The sequence below is a fragment of the Saccopteryx leptura genome, chromosome 3, assembly GCF_036850995.1.
Source record: "Saccopteryx leptura isolate mSacLep1 chromosome 3, mSacLep1_pri_phased_curated, whole genome shotgun sequence".
NCBI classification, from domain to species: Eukaryota; Metazoa; Chordata; class Mammalia; order Chiroptera; family Emballonuridae; genus Saccopteryx; species Saccopteryx leptura.
In genome coordinates this window covers 100,749,043-100,771,342 of record NC_089505.1, presented here as the reverse complement: position 1 = coordinate 100,771,342, position 22,300 = coordinate 100,749,043, and the positions used below count along the sequence as shown (strand labels likewise).

General features: G+C 48.9%; 1 protein-coding gene across 4 annotated transcripts; it reads left to right on the top strand.

The window, feature by feature from the left end:
• Positions 1–1,998: 1,998 nt before the first annotated feature.
• IFNLR1 (interferon lambda receptor 1) lies at positions 1,999–21,576 on the top strand. 4 transcript variants are annotated; one of them, XR_010750206.1, is made up of 9 exons: positions 1,999–2,131; positions 5,342–5,461; positions 11,483–11,658; positions 12,055–12,242; positions 14,255–14,397; positions 16,236–16,395; positions 16,669–16,802; positions 17,975–19,056; positions 20,422–21,576. XR_010750206.1 is itself a non-coding variant. In XM_066375435.1 (8 exons), exons 2-8 carry the CDS (start codon positions 5,447–5,449, stop codon positions 18,728–18,730), a joined length of 1,572 nt encoding a protein of 523 aa, XP_066231532.1. In that variant the 5' UTR covers positions 1,999–2,131; positions 5,342–5,446; the 3' UTR covers positions 18,731–21,576. The 4 variants fall into 4 exon arrangements, 3 of the variants coding, with proteins under 3 accessions (XP_066231532.1, XP_066231533.1, XP_066231534.1); XM_066375435.1 differs by having other exon boundaries at positions 17,975–21,576; XM_066375436.1 differs by lacking the exon at positions 11,483–11,658 and having other exon boundaries at positions 2,005–2,131; positions 5,342–5,465; positions 17,975–21,576.
• Positions 21,577–22,300: the final 724 nt, after the last annotated feature.

Here is a 22,300-nt window from a genome sequence, read left to right as displayed (position 1 = left end):
GACATTCACTCGCTTCTATGAAAATGCATTCTGTTTCCCAAGAACTGCTGGGATCCAAGCTAGAGCCAGCATCTGTGACAGATAACTATCTCTGCACCTGCATGTCTGGTCCCAGTTCATAGGCTTGGTCAACGAACAGTGTCATCCAGAACATCACAAAGGCAGTGTGGCCGTGGAATCAGACAGGCTGGGCCTGAATCCAGAATCCAGCACCCACATAAGCTCTCTGGGTTCTCAGATGGCAGTTTCTTCATCTGTAAAAAGGAGGTGTAGGGCCAGTGGCCACCGCTACGGCCATGCAGATACAGGTTCACATTGGATTCGGGAAGACGGTAAAAGAAGTGTGGAGTCAGAGGGTGGTGGGCCATTCCGTTTATTAAAGTCTTGTAAGGGCGGGCCAGAAACACACAGGGAAGACTGCTTCCCTTTCTCTCAGGGCTCCCAAAGCCCCGACTCATTCTCCAGACTCTCCTGGACTCACAGACCCCCACCAGCCTCAGCAGGGCTCCCAAGCCCCTCAGCCTTCTCTCTCTCTCTCCCTGGGGGGGGGGGGATCTTCTCCAGCAAACAATCGCCTCTCCCAAGCAAGAAGGCAATCTGCAATATGCAATCTGCCGCCCTGATAGCAAGCACCTGAGGCTAACCACACAAGGCACTGCCCCAACACATGAGAGCAAACTTAAAAAACATTTGTTTACCCAACAGGAGGCAATACCTCCCTCAAGAGCTGTGGAAGGACAGAAAAGAACATATTTCATAAAGAGAGCTAAGATTATTTTTAGAATAAAAGTGAATTTTCTTGGCCCTGGCCTGCTGGCTCAGTGGTAGAGTGGCTGCCTGGCGTGTGCAAGTCCCAGGTTCGATTCCCGGCCAGGGCACACAGAAGAAGAGCCCATCTGCTTCTCCACCCCTCCCCCTCTCCTTCCTCTCTGTCTCTCTCTTCCCCTCCTGCAGCCAAGGCTCCACTGGAGCAAAGTTGGCCCGGGCACTGAGGACGGCTCCATGGCCTCCACCTCAGGTGTTAAAATGGCTCCAGCCTCAGCGCAGTAACGCCCCAGATGGGATCATGCCGGGTGGATCCCCGTCGGTCGCATGTGGGAGTCTGTCTGACTGCCTCCCCGCTTCTAACTTCGGGAAAATGCCAAAAAAAAAAGTGAATTTTCTTGCTGGGAAATCAATACACAAATTATTGAAAAACTTAGAAAGTAAACATGAACAGAAAGAAGAAATTTTAAAAACACCTCACCACCCAGAGATAACAACCACTAATATATTGGTGTATATCCTCCTGAATCTGTTCCTCACTCCTGCAGACACACATGCTTTTAATGGGCGTGTATTTTGGTCGTACTGTACTTGCTTTTCTGCCCCTGAGTGAATGCATTGCACACATCCCTGAGTCACAACTCAGCACACGCCTGGGCAACCACCTTTTTTAATGACTGTAGACCATTCTGCAGTGAAACAGGTTCCATTACTCGGAAACGATTGCTCTTCAGGTAAGGGATAACAAACCGCAGGCATTTGGCGTCCCGAGGACCAGCCTTCCCGGGAACAAGCCTATTAATTAAGCTCTGGAGGTTGCCACCTCCGCGTGAAGAATACGGAGAATAGCAGGACCAACCCACTGGATTCTCTGGGGTCGGGGGAGAGATTAAAGTAGGATAATGTGTGAAAGTGCTTGGTTTAGGATCCGGCACGTAGAACACGCTCAGGGCGCCTGAGGCTTCGCTGTTAAACTGGCCCTGAACCCTACTTGGTCCAGTTAAAGTCTTAATTGTGGTTCTTATTAACAAACAGTTCTCCTCCCCTGTCCTCCCCCCATACACGGATTTACCATCCTCCCACCCCCACCGCGGGACTAGGGAGCTATCAGCAGGGATCGCGCCGGGAGCCCGGGGCGCCCGTCTCAGTCTCGCAGGCGGCGCCCCGGGGGAAGCCCCCGCAGAGTCCCGGCCCGCGAGGGGCGGGCCCGCAGCTCGGCCTCCGGTTGGCTGCCGGCCGCGTCACCTGGCCTCCGGTGTGCCAGGAGGCGGGCCCGGGCCCGGCTCGGCCCGCCGGCGAAGGGCTGCCATGGCCCGGCCCGGGCGCTGGGCCCTCCTGCTCCTGTGCCTGCTGCGCTCCGCTGGAGGTAAGGGTGCGGGGAGGGCGGGGGGCCGCCCCGCCTGGGACCCGGAGCTCGGAGGACGGAGGGTCGTGGGTCCCACCTTCCGGCAGCCACCCGGGAGGAGCGCTACTCCACCTGCCCACTCACCACCAGTTTTCTCCCAAGTTGTAACCGACCCAAGTGTTTGAGATTTCTTTCCGGGAGAAAACTGATCCAACTTCCTAATGCCAATTCAGCTTCTGGGGAAGAGGAAAACAGAGACAGTTTAGACAATAGCTGCGTTTATTTATGAAGTGTACGTTAAGGTCTCCTAAAAGCGCTGTCGTCTGAATGAAATCACCCTTGACCCTCACTAGTAGGGGAAGTCGGACAGATGTGCCCTGCTCGCCCTGCACTTCCTTCCCCTGCCTCCAGCTGGGGGTGGCAGGTGCTCCACCTGGGCCTGAGGGAGAGACGTGCTGGCTTGGCCTGTGAGCTGTTACTCTGGCAAGCCACCTTTTTGCTGAGCCCCCACAGGTGGGTAAATAAGGTGGGAAGGTACCAAATACCTTGGGGTAGGACCAAACCACCAAGTCCCAACCAGTCCAGGGAGATGGTCCTGAAATTGTCCCCAGGATATCTTCCTAGTCTTAGAGTCACATTTAAGAGCTAGAAGAGCCCTTGGACATAATCTAATAATTACATGAAAAGCCAACTTTTATTGAGCAACTTCTTTGTGCTGGGCACCACATTATCCTATTTCAGCTTTTACAACCCAGCCATCCTATTCTGTTGATATTATTTTCTCCCTTTTCAAGTGTAGACACTGAGGCTCAGAGCAATTAGGAAATTGCCCAGGAAGGAAGGCAAAGGCGAGAAGTAGAACAGAGAAGACAGGCTGAATGAAGCAAGCATGGCCAGCTTTGACTGTGGGGTGGGTAGCTGGCACAGGGCTGTCTACCCACCTACGTCAGCTCAAGGATGCCCTGGCCCCTGGTGCCTCCCAGCAGTGAGTGTTTTTGCAGTGATGAGGGAGGGGAGGATGGAGTCCTCTGTTCCCCAGTTTTACTGTCATGTCAGACTCAGTGCCTTTCATGTCTAGACCTAACTGTACTTGCCCCAAGGGATTTTTAATTTACGCAGTACTAACTGTGGTGTGATGATTAGGATGAAGTTCAGCTAGATCTGGCTCAAATTCTGGTTCCCACAGGAACTAGCTGTGTATCCTCAGGCAAGTTATTCACCATCTGTCTCCCCGCTTCGTGCCCCCACCAGGGAAGGGGAATGACACCTACCGCATCCAGTGGTTTGTTCTGAGATTGCTTGAGGTTTTGTGTGTAAAATGCCATACCCATGCCTGGCATCTGTTGAAGGCTCAGTGGAAGGTAGCTACTCCAGTTGCTATTTCTCCACTGCGCCCAAGCTCAGACTTTGGTCTCCTGCCAGTCATCTGCTAGAAAATCCAGAAGCTGGGAGCAGTGACAGCACCAGCATCCCAGGGTGATCCATTTCCAACTTGAAGACACAGGATAGGATGGAAACAGGCACCCATATTTGGGTCTAAAAGGCCAAGGGTGGGGAGTCCAGCTGAGAGCTATCAGTAGAATTGACCCCGTTCTCCCTGATGCCGTTTTATAACCTGTATAGATTTCTGTCATGGCCCCCGTGGCATTTCAGGGCACTGAATTCTCCATGGGACCATGAGCTCCTAAAGAGCAGGAATGGAGTTGTATTCTTTGAAACCTCTGGCACACAGTGGTCAATAAATGTTGACCAATAATGGTCCATGGATGTTGGAAGAATAAAGTTGAACAGGCCCCATGAGAACCTAGAGGAGGCTGTGTAGTCAAGAGCTCAGACTTTGGAATTGGCTAGGCCTTGATTTGAATTCTACAACTTATTAGCTAAAGGCCTCAGTTTCCCCATCTATAATGTGATGATCATAATTAGTACCTACCTCTGAGGGGTGTGGGGAGGATTGAAAGAGGAAATGCAGGCAATTAACATGGCACCTGGCACATAGTTAGGACACAAAATATGTTAGCTGTTTTCATCGTCATCACCAGCACTTTCTCAGGGAAGACTCCCTGGAGGAAGTGATGTCTGAATGCAGTCTTTAAAAGATTAGATGCTAAACACCAGGGAGTCAAAGATATTTGGGTTCAAAGGCACCCAAAATAATACAATGGTTTAAAAAAAAAGAAGAATGCAGTGGTTTGAGAAGGTCAAGAAGAAAGATTGCCACAGCCTGGCAAACCTGTGGGGAAGAGGTTGACAAGATGGCCTGACCAAGCCAAGCAGGGCAGGGCCTCATGTAGCTCGATAAGGACTGTGGACTTTACTCTAAAGGCAAGGGAAGGACATGAACCTGGGCAGTTGTGTAATCAGATGCAGGCTCAGAAGAGGCTTAGCAGTAAGAAGGAAGGGAAGCCAAGGAGGAGAAATAGTGGCCACTTAAAGTGGTCAAGGAATGTGTCACTGAGCATGCTTTAGGAATATCAAAAGGCCAGCATGGCTGGAGAGGAGGGAGCAGGTGGGGGGAGTAATGGGTCAGTTTAGATAGTCTTTCGGTTGAATGTAAAGACTTTGGCTTTTACCTTGAGTGAAATGGAAGCCATTAGAAGGTTTAAAGCAAAGGAGTGACATGATCTGACTTTCATTTTAACTTTTGCTGTCGTGTGGAGAACAGTCTGAGGAGACAAAGTGGGAAGCAGGGAGACCAGGTAGGAGGTCTTCAGAATAACCCAAACTATCACAATATCTGTCCATTCACTCAACAGATAGTGATCGTGCATCTACAATGTGCCAGGGAGCATTGCAGGCAGGCTCTGGGGACATGGCTGAGAAGCCGACAGAGCACCCGCTTGCTCATTGAGACCCTCAGGGCTGTCCCTTTCTGTGGTCCGGGGGCCCAGGAGTCTGTGAGGTGGTTCCTGTTCTGCGGTCCACTGTACCCGCAGGTGTCAGAGTGGGTGGGAGCTTCCTCTCCAGGCACAGGTGGGCTGCTGATGCTGAGGGCGGGCGTGGGGCTGCCATCCAGCCAGTCCTAACATGGCTGTCCCAAGGATCGTGACTCCCCGGTTCCCACCCTTCACCAGGTGCCCTCTACTTCAGCCACCCCAGATACTCCTGGTTTCTCAAACTAAGTGCGCACATGACTGCTTGCCATGCCACTTTTCAGCTCTGAATGGCCGATGTCAAGAGCAGCCAGGAGCTCCAGGCTTCATGACCTCTCTCTACTCCCCCCCCCCCCAGGGAAACCCCGTCTGGCCCCTCCCCAGAACGTGACGCTGTTCTCCCGGAACTTCAGCGTGTACCTGACGTGGCTCCCAGGGCCTGGCAACCCCCACAACGTGACCTATGTTGTGGCCTATCGTAGGTAAAAGGGAGCGTCTAGAAGGGGGGGAGGGGCAGGGATAAGAGGGGCTTCTCTGGGGAAGCTGCTTTCAGTGGGGGCAGCACTTGCTGGTTCCCTGGGTCCCCTGGGAGGTGGCATGTGGCAGGTATTAGGAGAGGGCATTGGGTAAAAGGTCTGAGGCGGGAATGACATTGGATGGAGAACAGTGCACAGGTGGTCGAACTGCCGTGGGTGAGGGTAGATCTTCGAGGAAAGTCCGGGCAGAGTTTGGGTGGAGCTATGAGGGCCCAGTGATGGAAGTCAGGGCTTGGAGTTGTTCCAGCAGATAAGGGAGGGCAGATGGGTCTCCTGCAGGGCCTGTGTTAGGCATCACCCGCACAGAGCCTTGGAGTCCTTCCCAACATGGCAGGCCAGGCAGCCCCTACTCACCCAGAAGCATCTGCGAATGCAAACAGATTCACCATCTTTGCACATAGATGGGAATTATTTGAGCTCTTTAGCGAGTAAGATGATTAAAAGCAGATACTCAGGAGAACTGATCTAGAATTGGTGAGGAGAAGGAGGCAGGAAGGGGTGGCAGCTGCCGTGCCCTCAGGACCCACCGTGTGCTAGGCTGCGTGCTAAGCCTTGCAAGAATATTTCACTTCCTCCCAGTATCACCAGGCAGGCGCTGCTGTTTCCCACATTTTAGAGGTGAGGAAACTGAGCTCAGAGAGGTGCCATGATTTGCCTGAGAAAGCTAGTGATGGAGCCGGAAGAAAATCCCAAGTCTGTCTGACCCCAAAGCTGTGCTCTTCGGTTCCATCATTGTCCCTCTACCCACAGCATCAGGCTGTGAGTGATGGGGGCCTGGCTTGGAGGACAGACTGCAAGAGAGCTTTCAAAAGAAAGAACTTAATAGAACTGTATCAGGAGGCTGTGTGTTTCCTGTTAGGTCAGCACTGAGGCGATACCTTAAACGAATTTCATCTCACACAGACAGCCCTTTGAGGGAGGATGCAGTAGCTCCACCCTGCAGTCAAGGAAACAGAGGCACGGAGAGTGTATTTGCTTAGAGTCACACAGCTGGGAATAGTGGGGCTGGGATAAAGTAATCAAAGAGCTAAAAGGCCATCGGGTCTGGACCTTTCAATATTTTCTTTCTCCTTTATACTTTTAAACACCTGTGAGAATTGCAAAGCGGTAATATTCTAATTGTATTATTTTTTCACTTGTTAATTGGAGTTATTTTATAAAGAGATGCATCCTCTGTGTAGTATTTGATCTTCAGAGGTACTTTTCCAATACGCAAAATGGGTTAAATGCTTGATTTTTTTTCCCCTTTTTGTTTACTGGTTTTCAAGATAATGAATTGGTTCCCTATCCTCTTCCAATGGTGATTGAGTCTTCTTTGGTTAAAATTATCATTATGAACTCACGTATTTAAACACATCTAATGGTTTCAATCTGTTCAAACTTACTCTCCTCTATTCTTTGAAGCTTGAATTGTCCCATCCTTAGACAGAGAAAGTTTCTTCAGTTTGGTTCCTGTATTCTTTTAATTTTATCTTAGTAGCTTTGATATCTTTATTGCTGTCTGTTATGACAAGATGTTTCAGGCTCATCTGCACAATTCCTAACCTAAAACCTGAAATCAGACACTTCTCCATTTAGTAGGAAATAGTTGTTGTTGTTGTTTTCTGTTCGTGTGTGTGTGTGTGTGTGTGTGTGTGTGTGTGTGTTTGTTCTATATTTTTCTGAAGTTATAAGCGGGAGGCAATCAGACTCCCACATGCACCCGACCGGGACCCATCTGGGGTGACCGACCAGGATCCTCCCAGCATGCCCACCAGGGGGCGATGCTCTGCCCATCTGGGGCAGTGCTCCATTGTGGCCAGAGCCATTCTAACACCTGAGGTGGAGGCTATGGAGCTGGCCTCAGCGCCTGGGCCAACTTTGCTCCAATGGAGCCTTGGCTGTGGGAGGGGAAGAGAGAGATAGAGAGGAAGGAGAGGGGGAAGGGTGGAGAAGCAGATGGGCACTTCTCCTGTGTGCCCTGACTAGAAATTGAACCTGGGCTTCTACACACCGGGCCAACTCTCTACTTCTGAGCCAATTGGCCAGGGCCAGGTAGGAAATAGTTTTAAAGTTCACAATCTGTGTGCTCGTTGTACACTGATCACTACTTAGCTATTGCTTTTAGGTCTTGTCCTGGCTTCTATTGAGATGGCCAATAAACCTACAAGTCGCAACCAAGATCTCTTTATTAAAAGGTTTTCAGCCACACTTGCTATTCTCTGCTTGCTCATTGTTTTGCAATATGCATAGGCTGAGAATTTTTCAAATCTTCCATTTTTGCTTGACAGTTCCTTTTATTCATTACTTTCCTCTCTCATTTTACTATCAGCAGTAAGGAGTAACACATTGGTTAGAAATCTCCGCAGCTAAAGACCCGAGTCCATCCCTTTTAACTTCTACTTTCCACAAAACACTAGAACAAGATTCAGCCATGTTCTTTGCCACTGTGTAACAAGGGTCTCCTTTCCTTCAGTTTCCAATAAGACTTTTTTCCTTTCCACCTGAGATCTCACCAGAATCAGTTCGAACATCCTCATTCCTACCAACAGTCTGTTCAAGGCAGTCGCGGCTTTTTCCAACGTGCACATCGAAGCTCTTCCAACCTCTACCCATTGCCCAGCTGCAAAACTGCTTCCACATTTTTAGACATTTCTTGCATTAGCGCTCTACCCACACTTATGACCCGAATTTAATCTTAATTACATCTTGAAAGGCTCAGTCTCCAAATACACTAGTCCGGCCTTATCTATGGTTTGGCTTTCTGGTGGTTTCAGTTACCTGAGGCTGACTGAATATGAATTAATATTAAAAATATAAAAATTAAAATAGTAAGTGGAAAATCACAGAAATAAACAATTTATAAGGTTTAGATTGCACGCCATTCTAAGTGGCGTGTTGAAATCTCTCACAGTCCTGCTCCATTCAGGGACATAAATCATCCCTTGGTCCAGCCTATCCATGCTGTAGACCAGGGGTCCCCAAACATTTTACACAGGGGGCCAGTTCACTGTCCCTCAGACCGTTGGAGGGCCGGACTATAAAAAAAACTATGAACAAATTTCTATGCACACTGCACATATCTTATTTTAAAGTAAAAAAACAAAATGGGAACAAATACAATATTTAAAATAAAGAACAAGTAAATTTAAATCAACAAACTGACCAGTATTTCAATGGGAACTATGCTCCTTTCACTGACCACCAATGAAAGAGGTGCCTCTTCTGGAAGTGCGGCGGGGGCCGGATAAATGGCCTCAGGGGGCCGCATGTGGCCCGTGGGCCATAGTTTGGGGACCCCTGCTGTAGACACTACCCACCTGTTAATCAGCAGCTGGCATGATTATCAGTTTGGTTATCAGAGATAGAGAGACCACAGTCACATAACTTTTATTACAGTATATTGTTATTTTTGTCCTATTTTATTATTAGTTATTGTTAGTCTCTGACTGTGCCTAATTTATAAGTTAAACTTTATCAGAGATATGTATGTATAGAAAAAAACATATACATAGGTCTCGATATTGTACTGTTCACAGTTGCAGGCATCCACTGGGAGTCTTGGAATATACCCTCCACAAATAAGGGAGGAACCACTGTACAATTACATTTGGGATTAGTGCTTCAACATATGAGTATAGAGGGAGCACAGTTTAGTACCTAATAAGCTGGATTTCATGAAATTTAAAACTTTGCTTTTCCAAAAAGAAAAAATGCCCAAAGAAAATGAAAAAGCCAGCAACTGAAGAAAAATATTCACAATATATGCACCGAAAAGGACTCATATTCACAATAAAGAATTCCTGCACCTTAATAACAAGAAGACAGATCACCCAAAAAGATTTGAAAAGCCACTTCACAAAAGAAGATATATGAATAGCAAATAAGCACATAAAAAGATGTTCAGTATCATTAATTATTAGGGAAATATAAATTAAAGCTACAATGAGACACTACTACTTACCCACTAGAATGATGAAAATAATAGAACTGACAATGCTAAGTGCCGGCATGTACGTGGAGTCGCTAGAACTCTCGTACATTGTTAGGAACGTACAAAGATACAGTCCGTTTGGAAATCAGCTTGACAGTTTCATGTAGTTACACATTCAAGTTACCAAATCTCCCCAGTTTCTAATCCTGGATCTTTATCCAAGAGAAGTGAAACGTCCATATAAAGACTTATACACAAATGTTCATAGTGGCTTAACTCACAATAGCCCTGTTATGGACTGAATTATTTCCCCTCACCCCTTAATATGTATGCATATGTCTAAGCCCTAATCCCTCATGTGACTGTATTTGAAAATAGGGCCTTTAAAGAGGTAATTAAGATTAAATTTTGTTGTGAGGGTGGAGCTCTGACCCAATAGGACTAGTGCCTTTATAAGAAGAGAAAAGGACACCAGGGATGCTCACACACAGAGAAGAGGCCGTGTAAGGACACAGAGAGAAAGAATGTGGCCATCTGCAAGCCAAAGAGAGAGGCCTCAAGAGAAAGCAAACTTGCAGACACCTTGATCGTGGACTTCCAGGTTCCAGAACCATGAGAAATAAATGTCTGTTGTTTAAGCCACCTAGTCTGGTGTTGTCATCATGGCAGCTCGAGCTGATTCATTGGATCTCTTTTCTTTAGTGGTAAAGGCTTTTAGTGCCCTTAGAAATACATATTTGCCTGACTTACGGTCACGAAGATAGTTTTCTATGCTTTCTTCTAGAAGTTTTATCATTTTACCATTTACATTTCTGTTCTTTTTTTTATGTTTAAAACTTTGCTTCTTTTTACTCTGTTTCTTTTAAGTCATCTGTTGTGTTAACTTGCTCTTATGAGGTTTTTTTAAAAATCCCATTCTTTCTGAGCTTTTCTAATTCTGTTTTGTGTTGTTCTTTTGTGAGTTGTGTCATTTTTAATGCCTTTTAGACTACTTTGAAGGAATAGGTTACAGTTTTGATCTGTTTGTGTATGTTTGTTTTGCATTATTTTCTCACTTCTTCAGCTGATTGCTTATAGCTTATTAATTTCTATCCTTTCTTATTTTCTGTTATAAGTATTTAAAGCTATGTTACCCTTTAAGCACTAGTTAGCCATATCTCATAAATTCTTATTCATATTATTTTTATAATCATTCCATTTTAGATATCTACTAATTTCCATTATAATTCTTTCTTTGATCCATAAGTTATTTTGCAGCATTAAAAATTTTCCAACCTTTCTTAGTTCCCCGTGCATTGGTGATTTTTAACTGGACTATTTGCAGCCAGAGGAAACAGTTTATGAGATAATTGTTCTTTGAAATTTCTTGAGAGTTGCTTTATTTTTGTTGACACTTGTTAATATTTTTTATATGCTATTAATGTTTGTGTGTGGCTTAACTAGTTTGTTCACTTTGTTCTATATATGTTTTTATGGGTTTCCTGTTTCTTCCTGTAGTTTGTCTATTTTTGCTCCAAAATATATCCTGAATTGAACCCTTTCTCGCCAAGGCTACCACTGTCCTCTCTTGGATCATGGCGGCAGCCTCCTAGCTAGTTTATTGGTGATCTTTTAAAAACATAAATTAGGTCGGCACACCTCCCCCCGCCCCATGGCCCATTCAGAACCTTCCAGTGGCTTCCTATCACACTTGGAATAAAATCCAGACTCCTTACCAAGATGGCGAAGCCCACCTGCTCTGCCCTCATCCTCCGGCTGCCCACAGCCTCTCCCTCCCTTGTCCCCAGGTTTCAGCCTCACTGATGTCATAGCTTTCATGTGGATGGTTCAAGATCCTTCCCCTCGCAGGGCTTTGCTCCTGCTCTTCCTGTCCCCACGCCTTTGCATGCTCCCTTCTCATCGTGTGTCCTCCGCTTCAATACTATCTTCTTGGCCTTTCCTGAGCCGCCTTTGCGAAGGTCACTCCCCCAGTACTCTACTAGCACTGCAGTGACCAGCTCCCAGATTTATTTTATTGATGTGATGATAATCTCTCATCCTCTCCCACCAGAGAGTAACTTCCCAAGGACCTTGTCTGGCAGGCATTGCTGATTCCCCAAGAATGAGACCCAGCGCTCAGGTTCCTTCTGTGGACCTCATGTTCTCAGGAGGCTGGAGTCATGGGCCTGCGTGTTCCCCTCTGACATCCACACAGCACCCAGCATGGTGCCGGGCATGCGGTAGGCGGTCAGTCCCTAAATGCTTCAATGAGTAAACATGTGGAAAATGTTTACTAGTACTAGCAATAGCAGCCATCACAACGGCCCTTTGAGGGAGGCATGGCAGATGAGGAGATTGAGGCTCAGGGCTGGTCACCTGCATAGGATCCCAGAGCTAGTGAGGGGCAGACCCAGGATTCCCACCCACGTGTGTCTCTCCAGAGCCTGAGCTCCTAACTGGACTGTTCTCATTGTGTCTCAACCAAAGTCTGGCTGCTTGGACAGATGGACGGATAGAGGACAGATGGGAAGATGAATGGAGGGATGAGGCAGAATGGAGGGATGCGTGATCACATGTTCTCAAAGTTCCTTTGCCCCCAGAGTTTGAGTCCATGGCCCCAGCTCTCTTCTTTCCTTCCCTTAGCTCTGGAACAACCCCCAAAAAGTGGCGGAAAGTGAGAAAGTGTGTGGGAACCAGGGAGCTGACGTGTTCTCTGATGTGCCTGGAGAAGCAGGACCTATACAACAAGTTCAAGGGACGTGTGCGCGCGGTTTTCACCAGCATCCAGTCCCCCTGGGTGGAGTCCGAATACCTGGACTACCTTTTTGAAGGTAGGTCTACGGGTAAGGGACTGAGTGAGAGGCTCTCTGCCCAAGAACTTGGCTCAGAAGCACTGCTGTGCACCCATCTGTCTCCCACTTCCCCAACGCAGAGAGCAGCCCTGGGGGGCAGCCCCCGGGGGCCCCAGCCCATGCCCAAGCAGCCTGACTTCACGGAGGGAGGTAGTGGAGAGGCACCAGTGCCCGCAGTTCAGCTCGTACCTCCCACTGTGCTACTCCTTAGCTTCTGTCAAGCACAGCCTTGGTCATGAGCTATACAGGCACTTTGTATACTTATTTATATTTTTTTAATGTTCAACCTTTCCGTTGAGAAACAAATTTTTTTGAATGCTGGTTGCAAAAGTTATTTCTGTATGCTGTAGAAGTTTGGGGGAGGGGAAAACATTCCCCATGCTTAACCCATTCAGAAATCTCCAGTGTTATCATTGAGTCGGGAGAGTACTTTTTTCCCCAATATATTTTATTTCTAATCCTCATAACAAACCTGTGAAGTTCGTTTTCAACAACCATTTTTAAAAACAAAAGAAAGCAAGACTCACAGAGGTGAGGTAAGTTGCCATGGGGTACACAGCTGGGAAGTGGTGGAGGTGGGCCGTGACTCGGGGGCTTGCTGATCTTGGGCAAGGCACTGGGCCAGATCAAGAGTGAGGTGGGGGCAAGAGCTAGGACACGTGCTCAGACAATAGCCTCCTGGAGCTAAGATCCGTAGATTGTTTCCCAGGCTTCTCAAAATATTATATTTGAGGGCAAAATAGGGCTTGCAGGGAGGGGAGGGAGAGATTGAATGAAGAATGGAAGAGGAGGAAGAAGAGATGACTTATGGGAGGATGCGGGCTGGGTAGATGGATAAAAGGAGGAAAAAGACAGATGGGTAAGAAGGAAGAAAGCATGGAGAGGAGGACATGGTGGATGAGTGGAAGGAAGGAGGCTAAGTGGGAGGACTCATGCGTACGAGGAAGGAAGCAGGTATGGATGGAGAGACGGAGGCTAGGAAGGAAAGGCAAGTGGGTGGGTCAGCGGTTAGAGGGTATAGGAGCAAGGCAGGCTGCCTCAGAAGGGCTGGCAGGAAGGGGGAAGGAACAAACGAAGGAAGGGAAAACAAGAAGCAAAGACATATGGAAAGGAAAGAAGAATGGACAAATAAAAAGAAAAGTGGGCTGATGACTAGAAAGGATGGACAGGAAAGAAGGAGTGCTGGTTGGAAAAGAAGGAAGGATGGGAAGGCAGGGAGAAAGGCTGTCTGGCTAGAAGAATGAGGATGAACCACTGGCATGGTGGAATAAACAGGACCAAAGTACAGAAATGGAGGGAAAGATGCAGAGAGGAGGTTACGTTTTTTTTAAAAAAATTTGCCTCCTCCTCCCTGAAGCTCTCCTGCTTCTCCCATGCCAAGACTGATTGACCCTGCCCTTTTCTGCCTTCTACTGTGGCCCTGGTCACTTTCTCTCCTGAGTGTAGGTAGTTTGCATATTAATTTCCCCTGATTTCTTTTGCTCCTGCAGGTCAGGATGCATGGAGGCCTCACCACACCATTACCCTCAGCCCGCTGCCCAGAGCTTAATACATAGTCATTATCCCCTGGACTTTGACCTGTAGCACTGGGAGATAATAAATGTGTGTTGTTTTAAGCCACTAAGTTTGTGGTGATGTGTCTCAGCAGCCATAAATACCTAATGCACAAGGGCAGGACTCTGGCAGACCAGTGATATGTGAAGGGCACTTAGGTAGAAGGGACATGAATACAGACAGGTTAACTGGGAGCTTAGCCTTGTTATTTCACCTTTCTAAGCCTCAGTTTGCCCATCTTTAAAACGAGAATAGTGATATCGCCTTCCAGGGACACTGCAGGGCTTAAATAAGATGGCTGGGAGGCTCAAACACCAGTGCTGGTTTCCCCTGTCCGGGAGAGCCCCTGGGCTGGGGAGGAGCAGGCTTGCCTGCAGGCAGGGGGATGAGCACACTGTGGCTCCCTCTACTGACAAGTCCTGTTCTGTTTCTGCCAGTGGAGCCGGCCCCGCCCATCCTGGTAATCACCAGGACAGAGGAGATCCTGCAGGTCAATGCCACATACCAGCTTCCCTCCTGCATGCCCTCATCAAATCTGAAATATGAGGTGGATTTCTGGAAGGAGGGGACTGGGAACAAGGTAGGAAGCTCCTTTCCTGCCCCCTCTCTGGGCCCCCTGCCCCACCAAACCCCAGAGCTCCTCACCCTCCCAGCCTACTGCCTGCATACCTCCCCCGGGAAGCCTTCTCCACATACCCCTCATCCTTGGCATGCCCTGACTCTGCAGAGTTCAAATGGCCTGTGGCCCACCCCTGCCCTTCTCCACCTAAGAGGCCAAGTACAGGGCGTCCTTACAGGTGGTAACAGCACACCTGTCTACCTTATGTGTGTGTGTGTGTGTGTGTGTGTGTGTGTGTGTGTGTGTGTATAAATTATGAAACCTTTTTGTTTTAACAATAAAATCTGATTGAAATATGGTGAGCTACAAGAGGCCTGCTTACCAAGCCACCGGATTCATTATGGAAAAGTCAGAAAATGCACAGAAGCTCTAAGGGGAAAATAAAAGTACCAGAGGTAACCACAAATAGCTAGCTCTGCAGTGTCTGTCCAGTTTCAGACTTGTTTTCTGAGGGTGTGTGTGAGTATGTCTGTAGAGATGGCTTTATGGCAGGGTTGGCAAACTTCTTCTGTAAACGGCCAGATAGTAAATAACTATGGCTTTGCAGACCATATGGTTGGTCACTGCTACTTACCTCGGCATATGTAACGCAAAAAACCGCACAAACAGTATGTAAATGAACAGGCACAGCTGTTTTCCAGTAAAACTGTTTACCAAAAAGCTGGCAGTGGCCCTGGCTGGTAGCTCAGTGGATAGAGCATTGGCCCAGCATATGGACATCCCTGGTTCAGTTCCCAGTCAGGGAAGACAGGAGAAGTGACCATTTGCTTCTCTGCCCCTTCCTCTCCCTCTTGTTCTCCTGCAGCTGGTGACTCAATTGGTTCAACCTCAGGTGCTAAAAATAGCTTGCTACTTGAGTATTGGCCCTTGTTGGGGTTGCCAGGTGGATCCCAGTCAGGGCGTATGTGGGAATCTGCCTCATTGTCTCTCCTCCTCTCACCTAAAAAAAACAACAAAACAGCTGGCAGACAGATATGTCCACAGTCTGGAAAGTCAGCTGGCCCATCCTTATTCGTTTCTTCTTTCACTGAACCAGCGCTCACACTCCTTACCTCCTGCATCTTCTGGAAACTAGGATGTACATCTTCATGTGATGTGGTCCATGCCTCAAGAACCTTACAAATACTCTAAACCAATACCGTCCGATAGAAATATAATGCAAGGCATGGATGTAATTTTAAGTGTTTCTCATTAAATGAAGTAAAAAGAAACAGGTGAATTTAATTTCCATAATATACTTTATTTCATCCAATAGAATGTTAACATTTCACCATGTAATTAATATTATCGAGGTAGTTCACATTCTTTTTTCACTTAGTCTTTGAAGGCGGCTCTGTATTTTGCACTCAGAGCCCATCCCAGTTTGGACCAGCCATACTTCCAAGAGCTCGGGAGCCACATGGGGCCGGTGGCTACTATATTGGGCAGGCAGCCCTAGAGCTTTCTGTGTCTGCGATGGCTGAAGGACGCCCCCTTCCCAAATCAGTTGGGAGGCCCTTGGGTTAGGAAGCCTGAGGAATATGCCCCTCAAAGTGAAGACCAGCCAGCCCGAGGCAGGGGCTCAGGGATTGACCCTGAATGGCAAGGGTGCTTTTGAACCCAGACCATCTCTACCTCCAAATGCAGCAGAAAAGAAACCAGATGGTGCTGGCAAATGCTTCCTTAACACTTGAACTTGAGTACAGGCAAAGAAGATGCAGGACCACAGCGTATCCTGCCCGCCCACCCCACCCCATGCTGGCTGTACGGAGCTGGTTCCCACAGCGGGTCCACTCACCTCTGCTTCTTTCTCCAAACAGACCCGATTTCCAGTCACTCCCCACGGCCAGCCGGTCCAGGTCCCCCTCCAACTAGATACCAGTGGACACCACTGCATCAGCGCCAGAACCATCTACACCCTTGGTGACCCTAAATACAGCGAGTTCTCCAAGCCCAGCTGCTTCTCCCTGGAGACCCCAGGTGGGTGCAAAGTGGTACAGAATCAAGGATCTTCCCCGAGCGTCAGGATCTTCATACTAGGGTGGTTAAGAGCACCTCGATTAAAATCCTTGCTCTATCACACTGCCTGTGTGTCTTGCTTAACCACTCTGAGTCTTGGTTGCCACACTCTGTAGGGTGGGTTTATTCTTATGAGGGTAATCGAATGACGCACGTATGTGAAGCTCTCAGCACGTATGCAGTTGGTAGACGGGAGCCATTGTTGTGTCTGTTATTGTTATTATTTTTCCTTAGGAGTCAACTGGGCACTCCTGGCGCTGCTACCGCTTCTGCTGCCACTGCTGGTGGTTATTGCCACGGGATATGTGATCTGGAAGAGCTTCCTAGGGAACCCCTGGTTTCAGCGGGCGAAGATGCCCCAGGCGCTGGTACAGCACCCCTGGGATATATCCCAGAGGGGGGAGGGTTGTTGAAGAACTGGGAAGTGGGACTAGACTTACAGACAGAATATCAAGATGGCCCAAATTGCAAAACCTCTCCTTTCTTTGTGCCTAAATTTCCACTATTTGTAATTCATTCCTTTGGCACTAAAGTCAAATACCTGGGAAGGAGAAATGCCTTAAGTCCCTGTTAGTTTAATAACTTTTTCTCCACGAAGGATTCGTCGGGTGCCGAGAGCAGAGTCCCCAGCCTTGGGACTCAGGAGAGATGCCCAGAAGGGGCGGGGACGGAATGGTGCCAAAAGGGGAAGTTTTAGAAGGGTCCCAACAGGTAGTTCACAATCTAACCCAGGCTGAGTCTCGCCCACCCGGGGCCGAACCTGGAACTTCCTCCCTTGTCTGCTGGCTCACTCCCTCAGATGTGGAGGCCGGCTGGGCCAGGGGGAGCCTGGAGAGGTCAGGCGGGTCAGGCTTGTTCCAGTGAGAGCCAGGGAGTGGGGCTGGGCCATCGCTGAGGCTTCGTGGGCACTCAAGCTGGGTGGGGGCTTTGAGGATGGGTTCTGAATGTCCCTGCCATGTGGAAGCGAGTATTTTTTTTTCTTTTTTCTTTTTCTTTTTTATGTATCTTAGAGGAAGGGGGAGAGAGGGAGATAGAAACAGCAATCTGTTTCTATGTGTGCCCCAACCAGGATCAAACAGGCCACCTCTGCATTTCAGGACGATGCTCTAATCAACCGAGTATCCAGCCAGGGCTGGAGGGAGTATTTTTAAAGTTCCTTCCAGCAGCCAGCACCTGAACCCTGGGGGCTGTCTCTGGCCTCTGGTGCCCACTCTGCTGGTGCTCTGCCTTCACCGTCCACCCCTCACCTGACGGCACGCTGAGACACAGGCACTGTGCTGGCTCCCTGAGGCCCTGCAGGGTTAAGCTCCGGCTGCCCTAGAAGTAACTTCCCTAATAACACCCATCTTAGTGGCAGCTCCCCACTCCTGTCTCATATGCTGAGCTCTCCCGGTGGCCTTTCCTAAGATCACTTCCCAAAGACGCTATTTACAGTTGCAGCCCTGTCTCAGGGTCTGTTTCCAAGGGGAATGCCAATTAGAACAGTTATGTTTTCAGGAAAGCCTGAACTTTCTGTTCTTGTCTCCCCTCTCCAAATCAGGACTTTTCTGGACATAGACACCACGTGGCAAGCTTTCAACCCAGTGGCCCAGAGTCCCTGGATGACTTGACCCTCTGTCCCCAAAAGGAACTGACCATAAGGGTCAGACTGACCCCCAGAGTCATGGCGCCAGCCACCATCCAAGCAGGATCAGAAAAGGACAGTGCTGAGGAGGAGGAGGATGACGAGGAGGACACAGATGACAACGTCAGCTTCCAGCCCTACATCGAACCTCCGCACTTCCTGGGGCAGGAGCACCAGACCCCGGGACAGTCTGAGCCAGGGGTCCGGGTCGAAGGCTGTCCTGCTTGGGATTCTTCAGACAGAAGCTGGGCCAGCACTGACGGCTCCTCCCTCTTGGACGAGGCTGGGTCCTTCGGCTATATGGCCAAGAGGGGGCCAGGCCAAGGGCAGGGTGGGGACAGGTGTCAGGAGCCTCTCCCACTCCCCAGATTCCCCAAGGACTTGGGTTCTCTGGAAGAGCTCCAGGGAGACGACCTCTCCTTCTCGGCCAGCTGGGGCTCCTTGTCACCAAGGCAAAATCTGGTCTCCAGGGAGCCTCTAGTTTCTCTTCAGACTCTGACCTTCTGCTGGGACAGTAGTCCTAAGGAGGAAGACGACGATGAGGAGGAGGAGGAGGAGGAAGGTGGGTGGGAATCAGAAGTTGCGGACAGTGGTGCTGGCAGCTGGGGGACTGACAGCCTCCAGAAGACCGAAGCCGGGAGTAGGACACTGGGGCATTACATGGCCAGGTGAGCTGTCCCCCAGCTTCCTGCCAAATCTGGTGCTGCTGAGCTTTCCAAGGACCCAGGATGCCACTGAGCCTTGAAAACCTGGGAGCATCAACAGCGGGGTGGTGGAGTGTTCCTGCTGCGCTTCCGGAACCCCAGCTAGAGGCCGTTTGCTCGTCAGGTTGAGCAATAAGAGGCCACCCCATCCTGTGATCCACCAGCTACGGGCTGAGCTCCAGGGGGACCAGAGAAAAGGACTGAGTAAGGTGGACCGCCCCGCTGCCCCTGGAGTAACAGGTCAGGTAGAAAAGTCATCCCTGGACAACGTGACACAGGTAAGGTCAGGTCACAGTGGACATCAAGGGCTGACACCGCCAGGGGCCATCTGGGTTGTGGGGAGGGCATCTGGAGGTCCTGCATTGCTCCAGCACCCTCCTCCCCACGTCTTGGCCTTCTGATTCATGACTCCCCTGGGGCTGGCCCCAGTGAGGAAAAAGCTATTTGGCAGAGGGTGTTAGAGAGGAAGGGAAAGGGCAGCCTTCGTTCATGTGGAAATGCACAGGTTTACTCCCTGGTTGTGTGACCTTGGGTAAGCCACCTTCCTTCTCTGTACCTCGATCTTCTCATCTGCAACTCCCACCTGGGGTGTGGGGAGGGTCCTGAGAGAGGCATGTGACACGGCCCCAGCACATCATGGCTCGCTCTTCGCAGCGGCTGGTGGGACTCTCCATTGACCCAGGCTCTCGGGAGAGCGCTGGGCGTCTCCCACTTGTGACCCTTCAAGTCAGAGCACCTGGAAGCGTTCACCTCCTAGCTGGTCTCACCTCTCGTCTCCCTCCTGCCTTCCACCCTGCCGTCTCTATCTCCTGGTCAGGAAACAGAGTACACAGAAGCCAGAAGCCAGTCAAAGGGGACCTTGATCCCTCTCCATTTTTCCAGTAAAAAACCAAGCGGTCCATCTTCCAGGGGGGGTCTGACTGGTTGGGGGTGAGGTAGCAACCTGGCCCGGAATTGGACTCCTGGGCTATGACTCCCGTTGCAGACAACACTTGGACTCTTTGGTTGATTATTGTGATTATAAAGAAGTCCCATTTTTCTTTCTAGTTATGAGAAACCAGTATCTTCCGGAAACAGGTTGTTCCCTGGTGGTAGTGATGGGTGTTCACAAATATATCATCAGTATATGGATGAGCGTAGCAGAGTTTTCACCCATAGGGACCAACGTTTTGTCAGGAGAAGCTGAAATGTTGACTTACTGAGTATGTCCCTAAGGGTGAGATCCTTGGTCTCTGGCCAGCTGGTCCGAGCTCTGTTCCCTTAGCCATATCAGCAAAGTGCTGAGGTCACAGCAAGAATTTCCAAGGGACACAGAGCTGGCAGGAGGCCTTCACTGCTGGGGCTCACATACATATGCACATGCATGCACACATGTGCATTTCTGCAGGCATGAAGGCTTGTCCACACGTGAGCGTGGAGGAGGAGGAGCAGACTGAAGCCTCATTGCGAGGCACAGCTGTGGCTTGGGGCCGGTTTAGGACAATGCCTAGACTAAGGCTGAAGTTTTTTCTGGAACAAGCTGAGTTGCTTTATGAAGATAATTTCAAAAAACTAAAAAGCTATTATTATGCTGGTGAAGAAATCACTTAATCGCAATTATTAAATCTCAGTTTTTGGGTTTGTTTGTTTTTTTAGCACGTATGTGAGAGAGAAAGAGAGAGACAGACAGGAAGAGAGAGAGATGAGAAGCATCAATTCTTCATTGCAGCTCCTTAGTTGTTCATTAAATTGCTTTCTCATTTGTGCCTTGATGGGGGGTGGGGGGACTCCAGCCGAGCCAAGGACCTCTTGCTCAAGCCAGCAACCTTTGGGCTCAAGCCAGCGGCCATGGGGTCATGTCGGTGATCCCACGCTCAAGCTGGTGAGCCAGTGCTCAAGCCGGCAACCTCGGCATTTTAAACCTTGGTCCTCAGAGTCCCAGGCCGATGCTCTATCCACTGCACCACTGCCTGGTCACACTAAACCTCAACTTTTTTAAGCTTTATTTTTCAAAGTTATTTCAGAATCCCAGCTCCTTTATAGTCATTAAATTGTTTTAAAACAAAACAAAACTGTGGGAAGCCTTTGGAGAAAGCACGCACTTAACTGTTTACAAAGCCCTTTCCCATTCCCAGCTCCAAGGCCACGCTTGAGGGACATTGGGTGAAGAATGCCTGATGTCTTAGGTTAAAGCAACATTATAATTCTCAGAGTACAGTGGACTCTTGAAGGGGTTAAAGGTGCTGACCCTTCACCCCCACCCCGCACAGTTGAAAATTCACGTATAACTTTTGAATCCCCCCCCAAATTTCAGTTCTACCTCAAAATTCACAGGGAATTGGTTCCAGAACCTCCCCTCTCCCCCAGCAGATACCAGAATCCACACATGCGCAAGTCCCTTCTATAGAATGGTGTGGAACAATGCATACTGCCGGCCCTCCGCAGCCCTGAATTCCCAACCACAAATAAAAAATACTGTTTTCGATCCACATTTATAGTAGAATCTGGATGCAAAATCCAGGAATACGGACGGCCAATTGTATACAGCGGTGGGCAAAAGTGAAAAATAAGTATCACAACAATTCATAAATAATAATACAAGAATAAACTTTTGCATACTCACCACTGTATTTATCGGGAAAATCTGCATATAGGTGGACCCATGCAATTCAGACCCATGTTCAAGGGTCAACTGTACTGAGCTTATACATTATTCTTAGCTTTTTGTATTTATTTTTAATTTTCTATGTTTATATCATATTTAAATAACTTCTTAATGCTTGTTATCCACGCTGAACTGTTTTAAATAAAGAACTTTATTTTTAGAGAAAAAGGCAGAACTGAATGCAAAAGTGTGTGCTCTTATTTGATTCATCCAGCTGCTTAGACCACAACAAGGACCCTGGGTTGGGTTCCTAGCAGCCGACCCAGAGACCAGGATTTCAGAGTACAAAGCCTAGCCATGATTCCGGAAAATACCGGTAGGGGAGTGAGAAGCCAGATAGAGGGCAGCCAGTCCAGGTGCATAATCAAACAGGTCACTGTACCAGGCATCTGGTGCCCTGTGCCCTGGAGGGGCATTGGGGGCTAAGTGTTGGACCCTCCAGATTTGTCCTGCCAGAGGCAGAAGCTGGGGAATTTATCCACCAACTCCCAGCAGTCCTGTGTAGAGGGCTGCTCCCTCCCAAAGAGGAACAGGTACTTGCTGTTGTAATCCATCAAGGTGAGTGCACAGGAAAGGTGAATGCCGTGGGGATGGGGGTAAGATACCCACACCACCTGCAGCAGGACGGCTGGAGCTGTGCCCCCCCACTCTGGTCCATGGAAGGATACAGAACCCCCTCAGTGGCTGGCCGTGCAAACCCAAATCATTCCGGTAGATCACTAATGAGGGTCTCCATTAGCTTCCAGAGATCCCATCAGGCCACCTGGTAACTTGCAGCTTGTCATCTTTTCCTGGTGCCTGCACAGGCGCTAGACCCCAGCTGACCTGATCCAAGTCCCTTTCCCTGGAATTCAGAAGTCTTCCCAGCCAGCTGGACCTGGAACAGGTTCCAAC

Coding starts and splice junctions, on each gene's coding strand:
- IFNLR1 (XM_066375435.1), top strand. Junction 11,659..12,054: donor TGCCGGGCATGCGGTAGGCG/GTCAGTCCCTAA, acceptor TCCTTCCCTTAG/CTCTGGAACAACCCCCAAAA. Junction 12,243..14,254: donor CCTGGACTACCTTTTTGAAG/GTAGGTCTACGG, acceptor TGTTTCTGCCAG/TGGAGCCGGCCCCGCCCATC.